General features: G+C 37.1%; 1 protein-coding gene across 1 annotated transcript; it reads right to left on the bottom strand.

The window, feature by feature from the left end:
- Positions 1–20,972: 20,972 nt before the first annotated feature.
- LOC112200260 lies at positions 20,973–22,002 on the bottom strand. The gene has a single exon (XM_024341287.2). It carries the CDS (start codon positions 21,650–21,652, stop codon positions 21,305–21,307), a length of 348 nt encoding a protein of 115 aa, XP_024197055.1. The 5' UTR covers positions 21,653–22,002; the 3' UTR covers positions 20,973–21,304.
- Positions 22,003–23,286: the final 1,284 nt, after the last annotated feature.

The raw sequence follows: 23,286 nt of genomic DNA, 5'->3' as shown, positions 1-23,286 counted from the left end.
GGGATTTCCGAAAATATCTTCATAATTTCATTTCCATTTCTGGAAACTGTTTTCTCTGTCTCTCTTATCTCTCGGCTGCACCTTCAGTATTGAAGTTTTTCGACCGACCCGACCCAGCTTTTCTGGAGGTCTCCGGCGGCGAAACTCTCCAGATCAGTTCGCCTCCTTGCTCTGATCGTCCCTCTGGCATCCTCTTGCAGCGATTCTCGGTAGTGGCGGCGCTAGAAGGCAGCGAAGTTTGAGGAAATCGGACCCAATTGGTCCTCGATCTCTGACGTCAGCAAAACTTCAAACCAGGCTTGGGAAGCTCGCAGCAACCTCCTGGATTGATTCACGTAAAACTTAGTTCAACTCAGATTGAACAGTAATCCATGGCTTGCGAGGTAGTTTTCGACCCTTTATGCTTCGATTTTAACTTCATGATAGTTATGAAAGTAGTTAAGCATGCTGGGATGAACAACTTTGATGTTGGGAGTTTTGTGAAATATTGAGTTTTAGCCGGCGGCGGTGCGCCACGGCCTGTGGCGGCGTTATGGCAGCATTCCTAGAATTAGGAACTGTTTCTAGTATTATATTTCTTCTACTCGTCGATACGAGCGTTTCGATACATAATATGCAATTTTTGGAGTTCGTATGGATTTGTTATGATTTTTACGGTTTCATACCGGTTGATTATTCGATCCGTAAGGTTCCGAGCGTCCGATCGACTTGTGGTTTTGCGTCCGATCGACTTGTGGTTTTGTCACATCGATCGTAGAAGTGTTCTGGAGACTTAGGGAGGTCTCGGATGAGGTTTTACCTCGATTGGCGTTACTTATGGGGATTTAGTTTAAAACGAGAGTTTCGAACTTTAATCACTTTGTGATTCGTGCACTGAATCAAGACCCTATGTGTTTAAGTGCTTGTTAGACTTGTTGAATGGATTACGGCGATTGTGCTTGCTTTGGTTAACGTGTGATGATGCAGTGGGATTCTGAGGTGTGTAAATCTCACGATATTTGTTATGAGCAAGATCGATATTCGTTATGAGCAAGATTACCCTATTGTCTTGGAGTTATTAGGTTAACTATAACTATTGTTGGTATTACTGGTATTCCTGAGTGAATGACTATGTATATATATATATATATATATACGTGAAATATATATGTATTTATGAATCTTTGTGATGATTGTCATGTAAAGCTTGTGTAGGAATATTTGTGTAATGAATCGTTAGAATCAGTGTGATGAATCTTTATGATGATTGCCATGTAAAGCTTGTGTAGGAATATTCGTGTACTGAATCGTTGGAATCAGTGTGATGATTGTCATGTAAAGCTTGTGTAGGAATATTCGTGTAATGAATCGTTTGAATAAGTGTGATGAATCTTTGAGATGATTGCTATCTGAGTGATGACCGGCAAAATCTGTGTGATGATCAGCTGGGCAATTGTTATCTGTGTGATGACCCTCAAAATCTGTGTGATGATCAGTAGGATGATGGCTATATGTGTGATGATCAGTGGAATCTGTGTGATGACTGCTCAATAGCGAAGCTTAATTGTTATTTAGTTAACAATAATCGAGAAGACTGCTGTGATGGCTGGGGCTACCTACGGACGTCAGAGTGTGGGGTTACAATGACTACTATGATTTGAATTGCTTGACTTAGTGTGACCTCCTGAACTAAACTATATGCAAGGGTTACCAGGAATTGTTTTGCTTGTTTTGAAATGTGATTGCCTTGTTTCTTCTTGATTGTATTGATTGATTGTTTGATTTATCTTAAGAGCCAAAGTGGTGACGAATTGTACTTTGTGGTGAGGATAGGAAGGTGATTCATTGTTTTTCACCTTTGATGTCATGTTGATGACAAAAGCTCCTACTAGGAAGGGAATGAGTGTGATTTGGAATTTGCCGTAGTGCGTTAGAACGACATCAAACATTGCTTGAGGAAGTCTTGTTTGATTGAATTTATGTAATGGGACGCTAGTTGAGAATCTAAGCATCAGGCTTTAGTCACCAGTTGTCTTATGTAGGCACGATATGGAAGGTTATGGAATTGATGGCCATAGGTGTGAGATATGTGCATATCGTGTTTAGGTTAAGATGACTTAGGAATGTATTTATGCTTTGTGATTTTGAGTTTACTCATATGGGCATGCAAAAGCTTACCGAGTTTGTTGTGTGGCAACCCATGCACCATTCAAACGGTGTAGGGGTTAATCCTGCAGGTTAGGGTAATCGTGGCTGAAGCGGAGGCGGTATCCTTGCAGTTTTACGATAGGAAGCCATTTTTGTGACTTTACCATTGATAAGGACTTCCGTTGTGTAGTTAGCTCTGAGGAGCATTTACGTTTTATTTTGTTGTTGGTAATTTAATTCGTAAGCTTTTGTAATATATGACTCTACAGAGCAGGTCAATATTGACATAGTGGGTTCAGGGTATCAATATGTATGTAGTTTAAAGGGAAAAAGTTTCCAGATATTTGATATTGATGAATGAACGATCACGCATGTATAATTATGAGATTGTATATCGATTTTTATTTGTGTTAAAAATCAGGGGCATGACAACTTTCCTAATAGAGGGGAAAGTAAGGGGAAAATCATTCCACTCAGACCCCATGGGATTGATTTTCCCTTCCCATTTTCTAGCATTTATTACAAAAGTTTTGGACAACAATACCCTATCTTGCATAAAAAAATTGGTGTACTTTTAAATTTTTGTAAAAGTAAAATGACAATTGGAATTGGTCTATCATTTCATTTCATAGTCCCTTTATATAGGGAGAGAATTACAGAGGAAATATCAATTACAATGATGACATTAAATGCTGATTGATACGTAATCGTGTTGATTGATGGTAATCACCGATTCCTTGATTCCCTCTCCGTCAGTCGCTTTGACAAAGGCACATAATATGTTTTTCCTTTAACACTCCCCCTTGTGCCAAGTCAAAGACGAAATGATGCATGAGTTGTTGCCTCACTAAAAACCTTGCCAAGTAACAATAAAAATCCTGTGGGATAAAAAATAAACATTGGGAGAAGGAACAGAGCACAACGCACCTTCTACATTTGAGAATGACATGTGTGTGTTAGACTCCCCATAATGTCTACACCTCCCCCTGATCTTTACATTAATCAAGGGAGCTTGGAAAGTCTTCGCATTCCTATGCTTTTCACATGTTTCTCAAATGTGGCCTTAGGAAGTGATTTGGTGAGCAAATCTGCCATATTCTCCTCAGACCTTACTTGATTCACTTGAATCTTGAGGAGAGCCTGTTGTTGCTGATTGTAGGAAAACTTTGGCGTTATGTGTTTTGTATTATCACCCTTTATATATCCTACCTTCATCTGCTCGATGCAAGTTGCATTATCTTTATAAATGCAAGTAGGCTTTTCAGTTATAGAACTCAAACCACTAGTCCCTTGAATATGTGCAATGATAGCTGTTAACCATATACGCTCACGAACCACCTCATGTAGAGCAATGATCTCTGAGTGGTTCGAGGAGGTAGCCACAAGGGTTTGCTTGGTTGATCTCCAAGATATCGTAGTGTTCCCAATGGTAAATACATAACCAGTTTGGGAACGACATTTATGTGGGTCAGAGAGGTACCCAACATCAGCAAAACTAACCAAAACATCATTTGGGGTTTCGGTATAGGGAGTGGCTCTTTCGCCATCAACATTTCCTTTAGGGATTACAGTTCCATCTGCTATCCCTCTTGTCTCTTTGTAGGGAAAGAACAGTCCCAAGTCAATGGTTCCTTTTAGGTATCGAAAAATGTTCTTGATACTATTCCAGTGACGCTGCGTTGGCGCTGAGCTAAATCTAGCTAATAAGTTCACTGAGAATGTAATGTCTGGTCGAGTACATTGGGCTAAGTACAATAATGAGCCTATTGTAATTAGATAGAGAATTTCTGCTCCCAACACCTCTTTGTCATCTTCCTTTAGACGAAATGGATTTTTCTTTGCATCCAAACTTCGACCGATCATGGGAGTGCTAGCAGGATGTGTTTTGTCCATGTTAAATCGCTCGACTTTTGGACATACACAGACTGGTGGTTTAGTATTCCACAAACTCGGTGTTCTAGTTCAAGGCCTAGACAGAATCGAGTTTTCCCAAGATCCTTCATCTCAAATTCAGATTTCAAGTAGCTCGAAGTTTCTCTTATTTCATCAAGAGTACCTATTATGTTCATATCATCGACATATACGGCTACAACTGCAAATCCGGAACTTGTTTTCTTCATGAATACGCAGGGGCATAATTCATCGTTCTTGTATCCCTTTCCAATCAAGTAGTCACTTAGACGGGTATACCACATCCGTCCGGATTGTTTCAATCCGTAAAGTGAGCATTTCAACCTAATTGCAAACGCACTCCGTGGTTTAGAGTCACTTGATTTGGGTAATCTAAGGCCATCAGGCACTTTCATATATATATATATATATATATATATATATATATATAATATCTCTGAATCTAGATCCCCATAGTGATATGCAGTAACCACATTCATGAGCTGCATTTCCAGCCCTTCGAAAACTACCAAGGTAACTAAGTAGCGGAACGTTATAACCTCTATTACGGGAGAGTATGTCTCCTCGTAGTCAATTCCAGAACGTTGTGAGAAACCTTGAGCCACAAGGCGAGCCTTGTACCTCAAGACTTCATTCTTCTCATTACGCTTTCTGACAAAGACCCATTTATGTCCTACAGGCTTTACACTTGGTGGGGTTAGCACTACCGGACCAAATACCTGTCTCTTTGTCAGAGAATCTAATTCTGCCTGGATTGCTTCTTTCCATTTAGGCCAATCTGCTCTTTGTTGACATTCTACAATAGGGCGTGGTTCGATATCATTGTGCTCTATGATTTCTTGAGCAACAGTGTATGCAAATACATCACCAATGTGTATGGAAGATCTTTCTATCAACTTATACGCACTCTCGTAATCCATTGAGATTTCTTTGTTCTCTGAAATCATTTCAAACATCGGAGCGTCTTCTAGTATTGGTTTATGGACATAACTATAATCAGAGACAATCTCATGAGAGGGATTCTCTTCATTGATGATTAATGGATAATTTTGTGCCTTACTCGCCCTCTTCTTCCTTGGGTGAGTGTCAATCGAACCAAGTGGCCTCCCTCTCTTCCTTTGGGGAGCCACGGCCTCAACCACACCTCTACTAAGTATGGTTGCAGTGCCTCTATATGTGGTACCATGCCCCTTGTTAGGGACTTCTAACCTTGCAGGCACATTTGCAGCTGATATATGTGATCTTGTCACGTTTACGATATCAGTAAACGCATCAGGCATCGAATCTGCTACGTTCTGAAGATTGATTATTCTTTTCTCTTCACTTTCACATTGTGAAGTGCGGGGATCAAAATGAGACAGAGTGAGGACAAACCACAGCAATTCATGTCGTTCCCTTGGAAAATCCTTTTTTCTATCTCCCCCTAACAAAGGGAAGACTGTCTCATCAAAGTGACAATCCGTAAATCTAGCGGTAAAGAGATCGCCTGTCAAGGGTTCCAAGTAGCGGATAATTGTTGGAGATTCATATCCAACATAAATACTTAATCGTCTCTAAAGACCTATTTTGGTGCGCTGTGGGGGCACAATAGGCACATATACTACCCAACCAAATATGCGTAAGTGTTAAATGTCAGGCTCATATCCAGTTGCCAATTGGTACACAGAAAATGGTTGGCTAGCAGTGGGTCTGAAACTAATAAGTAAAGATGCGTGCAATATTGCATAACCCCATGCAGATATAGGTAGGTTGGTGCGCATAACTAGTGCCCTAGCCACCATATGTAGCCTTTTAATGGTGGCTTCTGCGAGACCATTTTGTGTATACACATGGGGTACAGGATGCTCTACATCGATCCCAATAGACATGCAATAATCATCAAATGTTTTTGATGTAAACTCTCCAGCGTTATCAACCCTTATAGACTTGATAGGGTGATCAGGGTGTTAAGCCCTTAAGCGTATAATCTGTGCTAGGAGTTTTGCAAATGCAACATTTCATGTGGACAATAAAGCGACATGTGACCAGTGTGTCGAAGCATCCACCAGAACCATATAGTACTTGAATGGCCACATTCTGGATGGGTAGGTCCACATCTATCTCCTTGTATCCTTTGTAAGAATGGAATGTTTTGTTTTGTGTCTTTAGCATAGGAAGGTCTCGATCCTATTTTTGCTAAAGTGCAGGCTTTGCAAAAAGAGTAATGTGCCTTTGAAATAGTCAATGAGGCATAATGGGAGGGAGGTAGTGCTTATTGTAATTCATAAGGCAATGGCAGCATTTGAGCAGTACTATGACCGACACCTTGCAGTGTGGCGGATTTTTCTCCCATTTTATTTTTCACTCGAAAGAAAGGATGTCCATATGAGTTCTTTAAAATACAGATCATCATGTCACGACTGGGGTGCCCTAGGCGGTCATGCTAAAGCCTGTATGAGTCAGTGTCCCACATTTCATTATTGGTGACAGCATAGGATTCAATGATCCAAATAGTGGTGAGGTACAATCCACTAGATTGACTCATAAGTTTCTCTAAAATGCATTTCCTTCCACACTTATTAGAGGTAATATAAATGTATTCAGTTCCATTCTCACAGTGTGTTTTGACATGATAACCGTTAGCACGAATATCTTTGAAACTTAACAAGGTTCGATAAGCTCTTGGTGCGTACAGAGCACATCTCATATTCTTTAGAGTATTTCTATTCAGGTAGAATGATAATCTTTTCATTCTAATAATTTTTTTTTAGATGTATTGCTTTACATCTTTATAGTGCTACTTCGAACCATGTAAATATGTGTAGTAAATAAATTTGAATAAATTTAGTGCTTCAGAATAAAATTCAAAATTTATTAATAAGCCAACGATAATCAAATCAAGGTCTTGTTCTAATTCATCAAACCATTATTGAAATAAACTTTAAGACCAAGCAATAGTCTAATTAAAAATAAGGCATTATGCCTTCACATCTGTCTTTGAAAAATAAATAAAGCATATCAGTCAAGATTGAGAACATCCATTGACTGAGCAAGTTCCTCGTTGTCATTGAAGTCTGCAATTGTGAAGTTGACGTCTAGGTCATGGCCTCCTTCTTCCATATAGTAGGCCGCTTGTTCTTTAGACTCCCTATACCTCTTGTAATCGGCTGCTACTCTGTTACTTGCTTGGCAGTTCTTGTACCAATGCCCAATGACTCCACACCTATAGCATGGTTCATTGTCAACTCGTTCCTTTTTGACAGAAGGATTCTTAGGTGCCTATTGCACCTTGTTTCCACCACCTCCACGTCCTTTTCCATGTGGTGCATTATTGCCACGTGGGTAGGGATCAGCACGTCTAAACCCCTTTGCATTTGAGTTCTTTCCACCTTTCATTTTTCCATAATTAGCCTTGGGATTTTTCTTTGTCCCAGTGGGCCTGGCATTATTATTCAAGAGAATCTCATTATGTCTCTCAACCATTTGTAGTAGGCTGATCAACTTATTGAATGTTGTGATTCTTTTGTTGTCATACTCTAGCCTATACTGGTTCGCTAGTATAAATGCTGAAGTAGGAAAGGTGGAAAGAGTCTTGTAGATCATATCATCTTCAGTGATTTCCCTTCCACATAAATTGAGACGTGCCTTTAAGCGCAACATATCCTTGTTGAAGTCATTTACCCTTTTGTAGTCAAGCAAGCGGATTCCATTCCACTGAACAGCCAGTTCTGGGAGCAAAGTGTCATGAATGTTCCCAAAACGTCCCTTAAGGGCATCCCACAGTTCTTTGGGTGTCTTCAACCGAAGGTACTCCCAGCGTAGGCTAGGATCAATATGTCGCCTCAGAAACATTAAGGCATTTGCTTTCACCTTATTAGATAGTTCATCATCTTTGGGGTCGGTAATGGTGATAGTGTAGTCTTTTGCCACAAAGACAGTTTCCACATCAGAAACCCAACGATGGTACTCAAGTCCTTCTGAGTCTAAGATGTCAAATTCAGGTCGAGTTGGATCAGCCATCTACATAAACAAGAGGGAAGATATAAATTACGCAGTCATAAAGACATCCACGTGAATTATTTTCCAAACATATGAATTAGATTTCAAGACCAAGATTCGTAATGGTCACATTTTTTTCGATGCTATTTGAAAATGTTTTATTACAGTAAGTGTGTGTGTGTGTGTGTGTGTGTAATGCGCATGAATTTTCATTATCATGGCAAAGCGGATTGTATATGTTGCATTCTAAAAATAACCATAGCACATTTAAACATAGAATATATAAAAATAAACTACATGGCATGCTCAAATTTCACAAATATACAACAAATTATATACTACACATAATAATAACAATAATATATCATACATAAAATAAAATGTAAATAATAGCATAATACAAAACATGCGTAGGCATAATTTATATAAGCGTAAATAAAAACATGCTCAAAATTTCATAACATAAACAATAAAATATAAGGCATGCTTAAAAATAGAAAACATATATGAAATTCACATGTTTTAGATTTCACGAATATATATCACATATATAATAAGCAATAATATAGCATGCTCAAAAAATTCTAATTATAAACAATTAAATATACCATAGTATGAAATTAAATAAATAAAAGAGAGCATACTTGGTTTGGAAAAAATAAAACAATCCTAACGTACACGCATGTTGATACAGGCGTGCGTAACAATGTTTTTGAGCTTAAAAAAAAAACTGGGCTACTTTCTCTTGCAGGGGCCACAAAACCTTGTTGTTGTTTTTTTTTTTCTTTGCTTTTCTCTTTTTTTCTTTCTAGGCTTGCACGCCTGTTGCCTATTTATTTTTGTTTTTTTTTTAATTGGACCGGTCCTTTTCTTTGGGTCGGGTTACCTTTTCTTTTTCTCTTTTTTCCTTTTCTTCTCTTTTTTCTTTCTTCTCTCTCTCTCTTCTTCACGTCTTCTACTTCTGGTTTTCAGATGGGTGGCTGCAGATGCTGGTCTGGACGAAGGCAGGGAGGGGGGGGGGGGGGGGGGCGGCTATTGTAAGTGAGATCTAAGGCGTGCAGATCGGAGGCTTGTAGGTGGGACGGTGATCTGGAGACGTTGAGAGATGGTGGCTGTGACGGTGGAGAGCGCCAGCGTGGGGCACTTGTAGGTCTAGACAAGGCCGGTACGGATAAGCAAGCAGGGGTGTTGCTGCGTCGGGGCTGGGACCGGTGTTGCATCAGAGATGGGCTACAAGTGAGCGATTGGAGAAGTCGGCGCTGGTCTGGTGCTGGATGAAGACAAAGGCAGTCCGGCAGGAACAGTGCCAGAATCGAGCTGGAGGAGAGCCGGATTGTGCCAAAATTTGGTCGCAGTCGGAGCTGGGCTCGGAACCATATCCGGGTCTGGACTTCTTTGGAGGTTACTTCTAGGTGGGTGTCCAAAAGGAAAGCTTGGGTGCAGGGAGGCTCTGCAGTAGCGCGGAGAGAGAGAAATTTTTTTTTTTTTTTTTTTTTTGTTTAGGGCGGCAAAGGAAAAAAAAAATTCTAGGCTTTGCAATGCTTGTTGTTTTCTTCGACGGAAAGAAACAAGAAAACTAGTTTTTTTCTTGGTTATTGGCTCTGAGCGTGCTGATAACGTGTAAAAGTAAAATAACAACTAGAATTGGTCTACTCATTTCATTTCATAGTCCCTTTATATAGGGAGAGAATTACAACGGAAATATCAATTACAATGATGACATTAAATGTTGATTGATACGTAATCGTGTTGATTGATGGTAATCACTGATTCATTGATTCTCTCTCCGTCAGTCGCTTTGACGAAGACACATAATATGTTTTTCGTTTAACAATTTTTATGATGTTGTTTTTATTTTAATATACAAGGGTATTATTGAAACATTGATACATTTTTGCTTTCCTTTCCTGCACCAACCAAACACCGGAAGGGAAATCAAATTATCTTTTCTAAATACTTTCCTTGCTTTACCAAACAGAGGAAAGGAAACCTGACAGAAACTTTAGTTACAACGGAATTGATTTCCCTTTCGTGAACCAAACGAGGCCAAAATTTGGCATAATATTGCCTCTGAGACAGTAGCTATAAATCATTACAATGTCTCCCAACCTATAGGCAAAATTAATTTAAGGGATTGGAGGTGTGATGTGGGTGAAGTGTTAGTACGCACAGCTTAATTTCTTTCTTGCTACACAAACTCACATGCATGTATGAAGTTATGAAATCATATATTAAGTTAACTCCCAACAGAACACAATGCTAGAAAGAACATATTAAGGTAAGCCAAAAATACACTCATGTATAACTACAGATCGACCCCTACATCTTTTGAAATTGTTGAAAAAATTCTACAAGTAATCGAATTTAATTAAAGCTTGACTTGTTCAAATAGCAAAGCTTGCATAAGTAGTTAAGAAACTCGATGCATTATCCCAAAACCTGACCAAACTATTTGTCAAGAATAAACTCAATTAAAACCATTAGTAAGTAGATTCAAAGGAGAATTCCTAAATACACACATAGCAGGCAGCAACCCAAGTGAAGTTGACATAATATAGTACATCACAAATCCTTCACCTGCCTCAAATCTAGATTTCGGACCGAAGCCTCATCAAAGATTTGGGAATCGATCACGTAGCTAAGCTACTTCTCACGCAAGTGGAGAACTTGGTTTCGATTAATCGTTCTCACCGGTGCTCTGGGAGCCTCAGCCTGCTTCTCTCGTTGGTGGTGGTATTTTCGAGGTTCAGACGTCGAGATATGAGCGCTGGAGACGGGAGACAGAGAGTTTGAGAGAGAGAGAGAGAGAGAGAGTCTGTTTTATGAATGAGATGTAATTTTATAATTCTTTGAAGGTTAAAAGTAATATTTGCTAAATGGGTTAGTGGGAATAAAATCTATTAGCGAGGTGAGTGGGTTAATGTTGAGTCATTTTTGTGCTTTGGGTCAAGGCCCATTTTTCTTACCCCACTTCTCTTATGATGTCAGTGAGATTTAAACATGTGAACTACATAGTGTCGGTTAATCAAAATAATCAACATGCCACAGTTCATTGATAAGTATCGAGTAGTTGATAGTTACTTTTCACAAATTTAAAAGCACTTTTGAATTAGTAATAAAAATTTATAAAAAATTGATATGTGTCTTGAGTGAGTTTTTTTAGAAGCACATATCAATTGCTTCATCATGTAAAAGAGATTTTCAAATCTAAAAAAAAAAAAAACAATTTTACATTTTCAAAAACCATCTCAAATTGATGATGTCTGCTATCATTTAGGACGTCCTCTATGGAAGACTTATGTAATTCACATACGGGTCAAGGTTTCTGTCTCCGGTGTGATTAATCAACATCAATAAATTTGAGGTTTTTCCTCCTTTCAAAAACCATATCAAATTGACATGATTTCAATAATCAAGATATTTGACCAATCATATGACAAAGTCTATTCCTTAATAATTAATATAAAAGAAGTTATCCGGGTTAATTAATTTTGTCTCTTGTGTTTTTCCTTTTAATACCATTTTTTGAGTCATTCAAGACACTACACCCCATAATTTTTCTCGTGTATAGTCCTAAGAGTCTTCAGTACACGGCCGTGTCCATGTGCTGGACACGTGATACCCAAATTGATGGACGGCGTTAGTGAATAAGTGCGTGGAAGACCAAAAACTAAGCACGCAGTAAAACAAAGTTTTACCATAACCAAATGTTCCTCCATACACCTTCAAATGCAATATGGCTTCTCAAATGCTGAGGGATTTCAAGGTTTTCTAAACAATCACGCAACAGCCTAAACATATGTATCAAGCATATAAAAAATACATAAAATCCAAGGTCAATAAACATATCAATCACACCTCAACAAGGGTATTTCAATCAGTCCTACAACATATATAAAGACCTCAACAAGGCTATTCCAATCAATCCAGCAACATATATAAAGACCTCAACAAGGCTTTTTCATATAATACTGCAAAATATATAAGCACTGGTTAATCGATCACATTGTAAAATCCAATGCGTTACTGAAAACTAAAAAATAAGCGGTGGTAGGGAAAAGTGATGAGATAGATGTTTATTTATCAAACCCTAGTAGGGAGTAGAAGCAGCACTTACTAATAACTACTGCTAAATGTTTAAGAATGGGGATTGTAAAGATGAAGAACACGAAGAACAGAGAGGAAAAAATTTACTGGTATTTGATGATTTCTATAATTGCACAAGTCTAAGTCTAATCTTCTTGCTTAAAGAACCAACTACAGTACATTAGTATTTATACTAACCATGACTAGCTAAAATCTCTAACTCCTTCACTAAATTGCTGACGCATGTCCCTTATTTGTAGCTTCTGGAAATAGCTTAGGTAACCAATTACCTGGCAATGCTTCATTACGAAGATGCAATGGCAATGCTTCACTAAATTGCATTACTAAGTTCTATGCAATGGAGTTGTGTGATATATTTATAAGCTTCTCAAATGCTGAGGGATTTCAAGGTTTTCTAAACAATCACGCAGCAGCCTAAACATATGTATCAAGCATATAAAAATGCATAAAATCCAAGGTCAATAAACATATCAATCACACCTCAACAAGGGTATTTCAATCAGTCCTTCAACATATATAAAGACCTCAACAAGGCTATTCCAATCAATCCAGCAACATATATATAGACCTCAACAAGGTAGTTCAAAAAATGCTCCTAGTAAGGTAGTTCAAAAAGATGTTTCCAGTAAGGTAGTTCAAAAAATATACTTCTCTTCCTCCAATTGCCAAAATCCTGCTTGGGTGGCCCTTCAGATGTTCGCTTACGTTTTCGAGGAATTTTCATCTTTTTCACATTTCCAAATTGAATTATCAAACCATGTGTTGCTCTTAGACATTTTGTACCCGACAGAGGCTTTGGGCGAGGCCTTCATTCAGCAGCACTATTGAAATTGTTTTTCCATCTACGGTACCGATGATCATCATTCAACCACCGACAATGACCCATAAAACATTCTTTTTGAAAATTTACCAACTAACAGACTCTGTATCTTCAGCACACACCAGACAAGCTTTGTAACCTTTTGTGATATAACTAGATAACATGGTATATGCAGGAAAATCATTAATAGTCCATAACACAGCATGGTAAAAGTCTCTTTCTTGAATGCATCATATGTCTCAATCCCTTCATTCCACAACATCTTCAGCTCTTCAACTAATGGTTGTAAATACACATCAATATTGTTACCGGGTCCCTTTGGGCCTGGTATAAGCAATGACAAGAACAAGTAGGGTTGCTTCATGCATAACCAAGGTGGTAGATTATAAACACACATCACAACAGGCCAAGTACTATGTGAAGAGCTCATCATTCCAAAAGGGTTAAATCCATCACTAGCCAACCCCAGCCAAACATTACGACACTCGTTACCAAAATCTGGATAATTTTCATCCAACTTTGCCCAAGCTGGAGAATCAGCAGGATGTCGGCGTACCCCATCTTTAGTCCTTAGTTTTGAATGCCAAGACATCGAATCTGCAGTATGGCAAGACATATATAAACGTTGCAATCTAGGACCCAATGGAAAATAACGTAAAATCTTAGCTGCTTTTGGTTTTCCACCAACTTCAGTGCCATTCTTCTTCTTTTTCTATCGGCTAGTACTACAAACGTGACAACTAGTATCATTTTCATGCTCTTTCCAATACAACATACAATCATTCGGACATGCATGAATCTTTTCATATGACAACCCAATATCTTTGATCATTTTTTTTGTCTTGTAAAAACTCTTTGGGAGAGTCGTACTTGCAGGAAATGTGTCTCTCAATAGATCCAAAGTTTTAGAAAAAGATACATCACTATTTGAGTGCAAACACTTTATCTTCTATAACCTCACTAAAAATTCAAGCTTCTTTATTGGTGCCCTCGGAAAAAGATTAGTATCTGCATAGTCAAGTAGTTTGTAGAATTTTTCGGCATCTAGCGTAAGACCAGAGTCTTGACCTCCAATTGGCTCTGAAGAAGACTGAGGCATGGTTGTATCATCATGAAACCCAAATGCATCTTGTAACATATCAACCATATCATGGTCTAGCATAACGTTGGGAGGAGGAGGGACGTGTTACGTCTACTTCATTTGTTATAGGTAATTCCTCACCATGTGAGGTCTAAGGAATATTTACATAGTCATTCCACATGTCTACACAAAGTATATAGTCCTCCACATCTTTTACAGTTTGTCTCTACCGATTTTTACACTCTTTCCAAGGACAGTAAATTTTATTCAGAACAAGGGAGATATTTTGTGCATGATTGATAAATGCACGGAGTCTAAAAATATATTTATCACTTCCTTGATCCAGAAACACCCAATTTTTGTCCATATTGCTCAACTATTCAGCCGCTTCGATAGAGAACCACTGCATAATAAAGAAATCCATTAAAAAAATGCACATGATGAATATAATCTAACTCGCCTTATATCTTCTTTCCTAAGGTGTAGAACCTAACCCATTCGGAAATGACATATTATGTATATTCCTATGATCCCTAAATCGTTGATACATATTATTGAAAAATTCAGCAGCACTCCACCTATGATCCCACATGTGCACTGACTTAATATGCACAACACGATCATAGGGTTGGGCGGTCGAATTTTCCAATAACATGTAACAATGAATGGATATCATAGAATATACATAATACGTCATTACCAAACTGTCCAAAAATGGGACAATTTAAGGATTTGGCATGGAGGCCTCAAATTCCAATACCAAATCCTTAAACGGGTACTAAGTTTTTGTGCAATGCAAAAGTATAAACATTCTAGGAAGATGAATGGTATAAATTTTTGGGCTAAATACTAGTTAGTACCTTGTGGTTTAGGTCAAAAATCAATTCAGTCCCTGGACTTCTAATTTCATCAAAAACACCCCTGCACTTTCAATTTTGATCTAATAGGTCAAATTCCTTAATATTCTGTTATGGGTTCAAGTTATAGTTGGATTATTTATTGAAAAACTATTTATTTTTAATAGTAGGACTCACTCCTAAATTGACTATGCAAACTACCTCGACACCACATCATAAAACATAGGCCATATATGAGCCACATTAACAAGTTAAATAACTCAATTGTCGGAAAACTAACAAATTGGACCTATTAGATCAAAATTGAAAGTGCATGGGTGTTTTTGATGAAATTAGAAGTTCAGGGACTGAATTGATTTTGGACCTAAACCATAGGGTAGTAATTTGTATTTAGCACTAAATTTTTCAAAGAAAATCAATTGGTATAAAATTATACCAATAAATTTTCTTTGAAAAATTTAAACCATACCACTCTAAGCATTGAAGTAGTGAATTCTAATCATTTATATCACATACTAGCAAATCAACGAACCTATTTCACAACCACCTATTTATGATCATCTTAGCTTACATACACAAATCTAAAATAAGGATCCAAACAATAAATTTTTAAGAATATGGCTATTATCATCAATATCATAAAAATGAATAAACCATCAAACCTACTTGCAATATACATGATGAGATGGAGAGAAGTTGAAATACAAACCTGAAAAGAGAATCAACAACAATAAGGAGTACAGCATCAGCAGCAGCTGGCTTCAACTCTGATCAAAACAACAGAAGAACAATGGCCAAATTTGATCAATCTGCTAATTATAAGCAGAATTGCCACAGAAATCCGTGTGAAATACCTATACATTTGCAACTAATTTTCGTGTGTATTTACCTCGGTGACCACTAACTGTCATGTCAATTGTCAGTCGATTATTTACACGAAATTCAGTCTCTAGTCTCATTTTTCACACAAATATCTGTGTAAATATTTTCACACAGATATTCGTGTATTACTCATTTCACACAGAAATCTGTATCAAATACTTATTGTAACGGAAATCTGTCCCTCCATAATTTACATAAAAAAAATATTAATGATTTCAAAATAAACTAATTTATAATACGTACAAAAATCAGTGTAAATTGATTTTCACACAGATATCCATGTAAAAATATTTTAGTTTTTACACAGACATCTATTACTGCTGTTTATTCACACAGATTTCCATCGATACTACTTCTTTTCACATGGATATTTGTGTCAACATTTCACACAGATATTTATCTGTTACTCATTTCACACAGAAATCTGTATCAAATACTTATTGTAACGGAAATCCGTCCCTCCATAATTCACATAACATAAAAAATTAATGATTTCTAAATAAACTAATTTATGATACATACAGAAATCAGTATGAATTGATATTCACACAGATAACCGTGTGAAAATGTTTTAGTCTTTACACAGACATCTGTTACTTGTTTATTTACACGAATTTCCGTAGATATTGTTATTGTATAAATTATTGTGGGCTCAATTGTGCTTATTTCACACGGTTATCTATTAGTATTTCTATTTTGCATGTAGGCTTTTAAATATAGTAAATCCGTGTGTGTTGTTATTGTGCTAGTAGTGGAAAGAGAGGAAATATTTGTTGCATTATTGCGGGGCTACGCAAGAGGTAATATGTTCTAATTACGAGCTATCTGTCACGCTCAAAGATGGTAATGCAGAGAGTTAGCGGCGTGCAACTTCAACATGAACCTAGAAATTGTAATGTTGTTTCCCAAAAATTGGCTAATTAATGTAGCTTTTGAATCAGATCATAGAGCTATCTGGTACAATATAGCATCAGATATCATTCTTGATGTATTGCAATAATGCAATCTGATTGTAAGTTTGTAACCATCTCGCTTAAACAAGTATCAATAAAATTTGCTCTTTATTCAAATATATATATATATATATATATATACACACACACACACACAAATCCTATCCCGAGCGAGGCCTCGCTCTAAATTAAAGTGTGAGGTTAGAGTTTAGGGTCATGTATAGATCATCTCTGCAAAATTTCAGCCAAATTAATAGTCGTTAAGGCATTGATAACTGCCTTAAAGCTAGTACGGTTCAGGTTGGACAGACTCAATTCGTTCATTTGTTTAAGTGAGTTAGATATCTTAAAAATCATTAATTTGGCTGAAATTTTGCAAAGATGATTTATACATTAGTACCTAAAAACTAAATGGTCGAGATGTGGATATGCGACCGAAAAGTGACCCTAAACTCCAATCTCGCACTTTAATTTTAGAGCGAGGCCTCGCTTTGGATAGGATCTCTGTGTGTGTGTCTATATATATATATATTATATATATATATATATATATATATATATAAATGTTCCTTACCATCATAATTACCTGTAAGGATACACTATAAAAACTATCGAAGATCTTGTAGATCGCCAAGATCCTATATATCTTGATCATAAATCTACAAGAGCTCGTATATTGGAAATAAAAAAGGGTACGTCCTCCAACACTTACGATTTGATATATATCTAGGAGAAACTATCGAAGATCTTGTAGATCGCCAAGATCCTATATATCTTGATCCATAAATCTACAAGAGCTCATATATTGGAAATAAAAAACGGTACCTCCTCCAACACTTACGATTTGATGTATATATAGGAGAAACTATCGAAAATCTTTTAGATCGCCAAGATCCTATATATCTTGATCCATAAATCTACAAGAGCTCATATATTGGAAATAAAAAACGGTACCTCCTCCAACACTTACGATTTGATGTATATATAGGAGAAAATTGAGAGTTCTATAACCTTAAAAAATAAAATTATTAAAAAAAAACACTTCCAGAGCTGATGAGGATCTGCCTAAAGTTTCTTGGCGGCGGCGCTGGAATTTTGACCAGAGGAGATGGGGAATTCTCCTTTTCTGGTTACCTTGAGGCTAATGGTGCTGAGATTCTCCTTCGTCTTCCTGTGTTTGTACTTGGTTCCGATTCCTTTTATTGGTATCCCTTCTCGTAAGTATATCCCTAATATCTGGCTGTGTGAAGGCCCTTGGGCATCCGAGTGCACAGGTGGTGGAACTCGGAGGAGAAGTGTCATGGGATCGGGCATTATGGCTTAACATGGTGGAAAGGAATGTTTCTTGGGTTGATGGTGTGGCTCAAGGGGAGCAATTATGGTGGTCTACGGGTGGTTCCAGTTATTAGGTTTTGCCGGATAGTTTGATGTGGACGGATGCGAGGTTGCTAGATAGAGATTTGGCGGCTTGCAATGGATCGTTGCTAGGTGGTGTACGTGGATGGCAGTGTGGCTGTTGGGATTGAGGACCGGTGGCGAGGCCTGAGTTGAAGGGTTCTGCCGGAGGCGGCTATGCACTAATGGTGAGGCAAGGTAGGGCTCTGACAGTGGTTGTTGCATGGTGGAAGCTGCAGGATGCACTGGGGCTCCCTTGTTCTTGAGGGATGGGCTTGAATCGTTTGCGCATGGGCCTAATTTTAAATTTGCAAGTGGGCCTGGGACTAGGTCGTGTTAAGGAATTCTTTTGGAAAGAGTTCGTTGGTCCTTAGGTTTGAGATATGTCAGGTTGTGTTTGTTTCGCGGAATCTGGGTATTGAGAAAGGAAAATGTTTACTTTCTTGTGTTTTCCTTTGTTTGGGATGGCCAAGGAAGGGAAAATGATTCCCAGAGGAAAGGAAAAAGAGAAGGAAACTGATTCCCCAACCCCCCCCACAAAAACTGGTTGCCCCCACGGCCCCACCCACTTGCAAAATTATATGATTAAATTGTCCCTACTTAAAATCATTATTTGTTAATATAATCAACTATACTCGTTGTTTGTATGATTTTTGCACTACCTCTGCAATGATGTATTCTACTACATTCCTAGTCTTTCCAAACACTGGAAGTGAAAATTGCTGGGAATAGCAATTTCTCATGCCTATGGAAAGAGCAAGAAATTGATTTCATTTCCTTTCCTTTCCGCGAACCAAACGCGGCCTAGGGTATTTGTAGATCCAGTGTCATCTGACCTTAACTGTGGGTGTGTATGGTAGTTTTGGATTAACTTCGTTGTTTTTAAAAATGTTGAATTGCTTAGATAATAACTCTTTTGTCAACCACAGTAGGTGTGTCATTATTTGACTAACATAAAATTAGAATTTTAGTTAACACTTAAAATTTCTATCAAAATTTTTTTTTCATAAATTCAAACTATCAGAATTTTCATTAAGATCTAAATTTTAAACCTTAGATGCCACCCACCCCATATACCATGAATGTATCTGAGGATTTGTGGTTGCAACTACGAAATAAATACAACTCTAAACTGTGTACGCATTGTTTCTTTGATGAATGCCACACATGCAAGATAGGAATCAGATTGGTGACATTATTGATGCACAAGAGCATGTCATTATTTGACTGACATAAAATTAAAATCTTAATTGACACTCAAAATTTCCATCTAAATTTTCATGAATTCAAACTATCAGAATTTTCATTAAAATCAAAATTGTAAACCTTAGATGCCACACAATCCAAATACCATGAATATAAGCAAGTATCTGAGGATTTGTGGTTGCAACAACGAAATATATACCACTCTAAACTCTAAACTGTGTACGCATTATTTCTTTGATGATATCCATGACATTGATGATGCATAGGAGGGATGCACTGACAATTGAGGTCGGACCTGGCATGTTCGATCAGCACAAAACCAATACTATTGGACCAAAAATGAATAAGCAAGGTACCAGACTACCGGATCACATGATGTACCAAACCTAATGCCACATCCGCACTACTCATCTCTATCTAGAGGCCGGGTGTTTGTGGAGATAGCTATTATTAGAGTTTCTTGAGAATGTATATCAAGTTGGAAATATTCCAACTTAATTTCAGTAATGTTTCCACACATCATGTTCTTGATTCATATGAGTTCTCCTAATTTGGTACTATGTTCCTACTTTCCGGACGCATGTGGAGAACTAAAAACCTTTTGTCTGATTAATCCGACAAGTAGATTACACTCTATCAACAATTATTAGTAGCTCACGACGCACAAAAATTGATTAATACAAATATTCGTTCTCCCACTCCTATATGACTATATCTGTTCTGCTGGTCCTTGTAATCAGTGTAGTACTGTTACATAAATCTTGTTCATATGTGTGATGTTTAGCTCAATTGTTATAGGTAATACAGAGCTTTTGGTAGGTCGATCTTGAAGGGAATCGAAGTTTGATCTAATGTGCTCCATCTGTCTTATCATTGGACCAACATTAGTTTTTGTAAGATTATTAAAACTCGTTCCTCAACCACTGATTAGTGGAAAAAGTCATATGTTAGGTCAAATATATTGAGGATTGTGGAATGGAGTAATGTTTCTGACTAGTTAAAATATGACTAGTCCATTCTAGGGGAGTGGGAAGTTGACCCCTAATAATTGCAGTTAATTTAATGAAAATGAAGGCCAAAATAATTGCAGTTAATTTACTAATGAAAATGAAGACCAAGATAAATCTTCCACGAGTTATTCCTCAATCAATGCGAACCAGATAGAAGGGAAAAACATGTCTTGGGCATCGATTAAGAAGTTATAAATGTCAAACTCAATCAAGCTCATTTGATTGGAAGTAACTAGTAGTTTGTTGTTCTGGTCCGTATTGATCAACAAGATCTTGAAAATCCGAGTTAATTTAATCTTTAGTGATTAGTCAAAGTTTACCAAATAAGTAGCTAACTGACCAAAAGAATACTAGTATATACGAAAGTACGTACAAGACGCTTTTATAAATTTTCTGAAATTATGCATTGAAATTTTTGAAGCACCTCGTTACTTTTTGGTCTTCAAGCCCTTTACTAACTACAAATTGCTCACGACGTACTAATACAATGGAATGGAATGGAATGGAATGTGCATGTGTGTGTGTGTCTTTAAACTTGAAGTGGGAGCAGGTTTAAAAAAATTGATCGTCTAGGATCGGGTCAAGACGGTCTCTGAACGCCTTCCATTTTCTTCTCATTAGACTTAATTCACAAAGACCCATGGCTTTATGGGGAGGAACAAGAGTGGAAATTACTTTTTAATTTCTTTAATTCCTTTACTTTATCAGGAGAAAAAAAACAAAGGGAAGATGGTTTTTCTTTCTCCTCATATTTTCAACACTTTAAGGTAGAATTTAAGATTTACCCTGGACTTTTGTTCGTCTTTGTAGCCAAGAAAAGCAGAGCAACATCATACCCATCATGATGAAATGGATCATAATAAAGGAAAACATCCCCTGTACAAGAAACACTACCTTAATATATTATTTCAACCAAGAAACTAACATGCCCTGCCGGCCAACCCTGTCTGAATTAGTACAATGAGAAAGAAGACGAATCACCCGGCCACTTGGGATGTGCTTGATGATCTTGTATACTTCTTCGATGAAGACGAAGATGGCGATGATGAGGACATGTCTGACCTTCTTCTAAGCATCTGTCTCATCCCATCTGCAACTTGAACTGCAGGGTTGGATTTGAATTTACCACAAAATGACATGTGAGCTCTCACAGCTTCTTCCATGCCGAATGGCTTCTTGCCTTTGCTAACCTCGTCTCTTACTGCTTCCGAGCACAACCCACAGAGCCATTTGCCGTCGAATTTCGCCTTCACTTGAGTGATGTAGTCTTGCGTGCAATCCTCTTTTAGTCCACAACACTCGCACTTGACCATCTCAATCTCCATGTTTCTGGTCTTTCTTCCCTCTTTTATTCCAATATTTGCAGAGAATCAAGAAAAGTGGTGTTCTTTTTTCCTAGTTTGGTTTGATCGTCATAATGATGTTGCAGAAAGTGGGTTTCCAACTAGGGGTTGCTTCAACAAGATCTGCGAAGTGTTTGATATATATATATATATATATGTAATCTGAGAGCTTTTGTAGTTAGGATGGTCTTTTCTGATTGTTATGGTTGGGAATTTAGAATATATATCTCTCAGAGAGGAGAGAAATATGAGAGGTTCTAGCCTTATATGGAGAGGGGTAGGAAAAACTGCCATAATTTCCTCCATGTTCTAAGGGACATGGGCAGTGGGAAATGAGACGAGGGTGGTCGGGGGGTCCTCAAGCTGGCACTTTCTACTATCAAATGCTTAATTCCTAATATCATATTCCCCCATAGGCTGTGTAAGTTTCGGGTTAGTAGTAAATTCACTCCTAATCCATGTTTTATACTCTTACCAAAACAAAAACAAAAATATCCATTTTTTATGCAGATGTAATTACTTTTTAACTTTAATTTTCCATTCTCTTTATAGTAATCTAAATGTTTATATTTTGGATTTTTCTCTTTTAATTATTTTAGAGGTTTGTTTGCGGTATATTTAATATATAGATACATAAAATAAATTTTACTTTTGTATCGAATTAGTCTATTTTGATGTATTAGTGAATTAATGTAATGTAGAAGTTTTCATACTTTTGAATTTTTTGGTTATCTAAAATATTAAACCATTCAACAAGTAAAATTTATAGGCCATCTCTAACAGATGAATTCAAATTATCATTTCCTAAATTGCAGCTCTTTTTTGATCTCCAACAACAACCAAGAAGAGGGCTAAATGGCCATAAAACGGCCAAAGGGCTTAGAAGAGGGTCAAAGCTAACCCAACCCAAATTTAAAGGACAAGTGATAACTTACTACTGTTTAATTGACGATTCAAAGTCATCTCTATTGGTCAATTGAAAATCAATGGTGTTTAATTAAACAACTCTAGTTATATTCCAAATGAATAGCTAGGATTATCTAACCGTTGCTTGGCAACACCTAGTTGTTGTTGCTTTTTTTTTTTTTAACAAAACAGTAATTTTTTAAAATCTCATTTTCCTCTACACGTTAGAAAAAATATATACATCTCAAAAAATAATCTAGTTTAGAATAATAACAACAAACATTCTCAAAAAAAAAAAAAAAAAAAACAACAACAACAACAACTAATAAGATCATAAATTTGAGAAAATTAATCAAACAATAACAAAATATTGAAAATGGCTAAACTTTGACCCTGTGTTGCTGGAGACCATTTATTAAACAATTATATTTTGAGGGCTAAAATTTAGCCTCGGACTCAAAATAGCCCTCCGTTACTAAAGATGGCCTTAAAACTGATATTTCACACTAAAGTAGATCTACCAAATTACACATGATACGATAACACAACACGAACACGAATGAAATTATAAGGATTTGGTCTGATGTTTATTGGTTTGGTTCCATATAAGGTCACTACGATAAGAACATGAATTTTAATGATCCGGTTTATTGTTAAACCGTTAACACAATAAAAACAATTAACATAAGGGTATTCTTGTAAATTTGAGT

This window comes from Rosa chinensis, chromosome 4, assembly GCF_002994745.2.
Source record: "Rosa chinensis cultivar Old Blush chromosome 4, RchiOBHm-V2, whole genome shotgun sequence".
NCBI classification, from domain to species: domain Eukaryota; kingdom Viridiplantae; phylum Streptophyta; class Magnoliopsida; order Rosales; family Rosaceae; genus Rosa; species Rosa chinensis.
This window is presented reverse-complemented; position numbering and strand designations above follow the sequence as displayed.